The sequence below is a fragment of the Cebus imitator genome, unplaced genomic scaffold, assembly GCF_001604975.1.
Source record: "Cebus imitator isolate Cc_AM_T3 unplaced genomic scaffold, Cebus_imitator-1.0 Scaffold525, whole genome shotgun sequence".
NCBI lineage: Eukaryota > Metazoa > Chordata > Mammalia > Primates > Cebidae > Cebus > Cebus imitator.
This window is the reverse complement of record NW_016107840.1, coordinates 226,938-229,279: the sequence shown is the minus strand read 5'-3', so window position 1 is coordinate 229,279 and position 2,342 is coordinate 226,938. Positions and strand designations below refer to the sequence as shown.

Genomic DNA, 2,342 nt, shown 5'->3' with positions numbered 1-2,342 from the left:
TATTCTCTTCTCTGGGATCTGGGGTATCCTTCACAATTTCAGTGGATTCTCATTTTCCTTCTTGAATTCAAGCTCACAGAGTTAATATTTATGTACTACCTTGCTATCGCCAAGTGGCTGAGGCATTCTTAAAACTTCTAATCTGCCATCATTTCAGGTTTCCTGGGTATTCGGCATCCTCCCTGTGGATCTCCCCTGATTTCCTCCTTTATATTGCTTTGTAGCTATCTACTATATAAATACACCACCATTTTCTATTCTTTCTCTGAAGGATGTTTGTGTCCTTTCCATTTTATGGCTATGTTGAGTAAAGCTGCTGACGATGTAGCATTCATTTTTCTTGTGTATATGACATAATTTGAAAGTGCTGGATGATAGGATAAGTCTTAACACTATAAGAAATTACAGAACAGTTTTCAAAATTAAATTTAGGCTCCCAGCAGTAATCCATGAAAATTCAAATTGCTCTACATCTCCCCAGCATTGGTCTTGTGAGGCATTGTTAACTGGAGGCATTCTGGTGGTGTCTAGTGGTATCTTATTTGGGCTTTCTTTTGCATTTTCTGGTGACTACTAATTTGGAACACTTTTTCTTCACCCCCCCTCCCCCGCCCTTGAACCATAAAATTTTATTGGCAGGTCAGGGGAAGCGCCAGGGATAAGGGTCCTTTCCTTCCCATCTCCTCACCCAGGAGACACCTTCCAAAGGACAGCGGAAGCCCCGGGCCTGCTGCCTTCTCAGAGGACCTTGGAGGCGGACAGGTTGTTGTAGCGATTTTCCTGGTCCTCGAGCAGGCTGCGGTAGGTGGCGATCTCCTGCTCCAGCCGCGACTTGACGTCCAAGAGCCGCTGGTACTCCTGATTCTGCTGCTCACTATTAGCCCGCATATCGCCCAGCTGGGCTTCAATACCGCTGATCCGCGCCTGGATCTCCGCCAGCTCGGCTCCAAAGCGCGCCTCCGTTTCTGCCAGTGTGCCCTCCAAGACGGCTTTCATGTTCAGCTGTGACTGCAGCTCAATCTCAAGACCCTGGAGGGTGCGCCGCAGGTCACTGACCTCGGTGTTGCTCTTCTGGAGCTGCTCCCTGTGGCCAGCGACTTCCCGGTTCAGTTCTTCAGTCCGGCTGATGAACCAGGCTTCAGCATCCTTCCGGTTCTGCTCGGCCATGACCTCATATTGGCTTTGAATGTCACTCAGGATCTTGGCGAGATCGGTGCCTGGAGCCGAACCCATGTCCACACTGACCTGGCCTCCTGCTTGGCCCCTCAGCACACTGAGTTCCTCCTCATGGCTCTTCTTCAGGTAGGCCAGCTCTTCCTTCAGCCCTTCAATCTGCATTTCCAGGTCAGTCCTGGCCAGGGTCAGCTCATCCAGCACTCTGTGCAGGCCGTTGATGTCGGCCTCCAAGCTCATGCACAAAGACTGCTCCGTCTCAAACTTGGTTCCGAAGTCATCTGCAGCCAGATTTGCAGGACAATCCTGGAGTTATCAATGGTGGCACCAAGAATCTTGTCCCGCAGGTCCTGGATGGTCTTGTAGTAGTGGCTGTAGTCGCGGGAGGGCCCGGGCCCCTGCTTGTGGTACCAGTCGCGGATCTTCACCTCCAGCTCGCGGTTGGCCGCCTCCAGGACGCGCACCTTGTCCAGGTAGCAGGCCAGGCGGTCGTTGAGGTTCTGCATGTTGAGCTTCTCGTTGCCCGCCAGCAGCCCGTTGGAAGCGGCCAGGATGCAGCCATAGCCGCCGCCGCAGCCCCCCGAGGAGGACGAGTACACAAAGCGAGCGGAGGATAGGGACACGCCGCGGCCGCCGGAGCCCGCGTGTATGCTGGGCGCGCGAAAGGCGACACCCGGCCCAAAATGCACGGAGCCGCCGCCCAGGCCCCCGAAGGACGACGTGGACGACGACTGGGGATAGCTGCAGGAAGTCATGGCGAGGCGGAGCACGGACGGAGCAACCCTGGTCCCAGAGGCTGTGCCTTGAACACTTTTTCATTTACTTACTGGTTTAAATCTTCTTTCACAAAGTGCCTGTTAAAGTCTTCTACCCATTTTTAAATATCGGCCTTCTTTTAACCCTTAAAACTATATATTCCAGATATTTGTTGATGTCAGAACAAATATTTTCTCCCAGTTTGTGGCTCACTTTTAAAATTTCTTTATCATGTCTTTAGATGTGCAGATTTTTTTTTTATTTAATGAAGTCCAATGTAACAAGTTTTTTCTTTTGTAGTTAGTGCTTCCATATCCTGCCCAAGAACTCTTCACCTGCCCTAAGCCAATAGAATCATTATCCTATGTTTTCTTATGGAAGCTTTTTAATTTTGACCTTCACATGTAAGTCTA

The 2,342-nt window shown here is 50.6% G+C and overlaps 1 protein-coding gene across 1 annotated transcript; it reads right to left on the bottom strand.

The window, feature by feature from the left end:
- Positions 1 to 611: 611 nt before the first annotated feature.
- LOC108293231 (keratin, type I cytoskeletal 19-like) lies at positions 612 to 1,968 on the bottom strand. The gene is given in 2 exon segments (XM_037733449.1): positions 612 to 1,466; positions 1,469 to 1,968. Coding segments are annotated over 2 exon segments (1,188 nt in total). The 5' UTR covers positions 1,929 to 1,968; the 3' UTR covers positions 612 to 738.
- Positions 1,969 to 2,342: the final 374 nt, after the last annotated feature.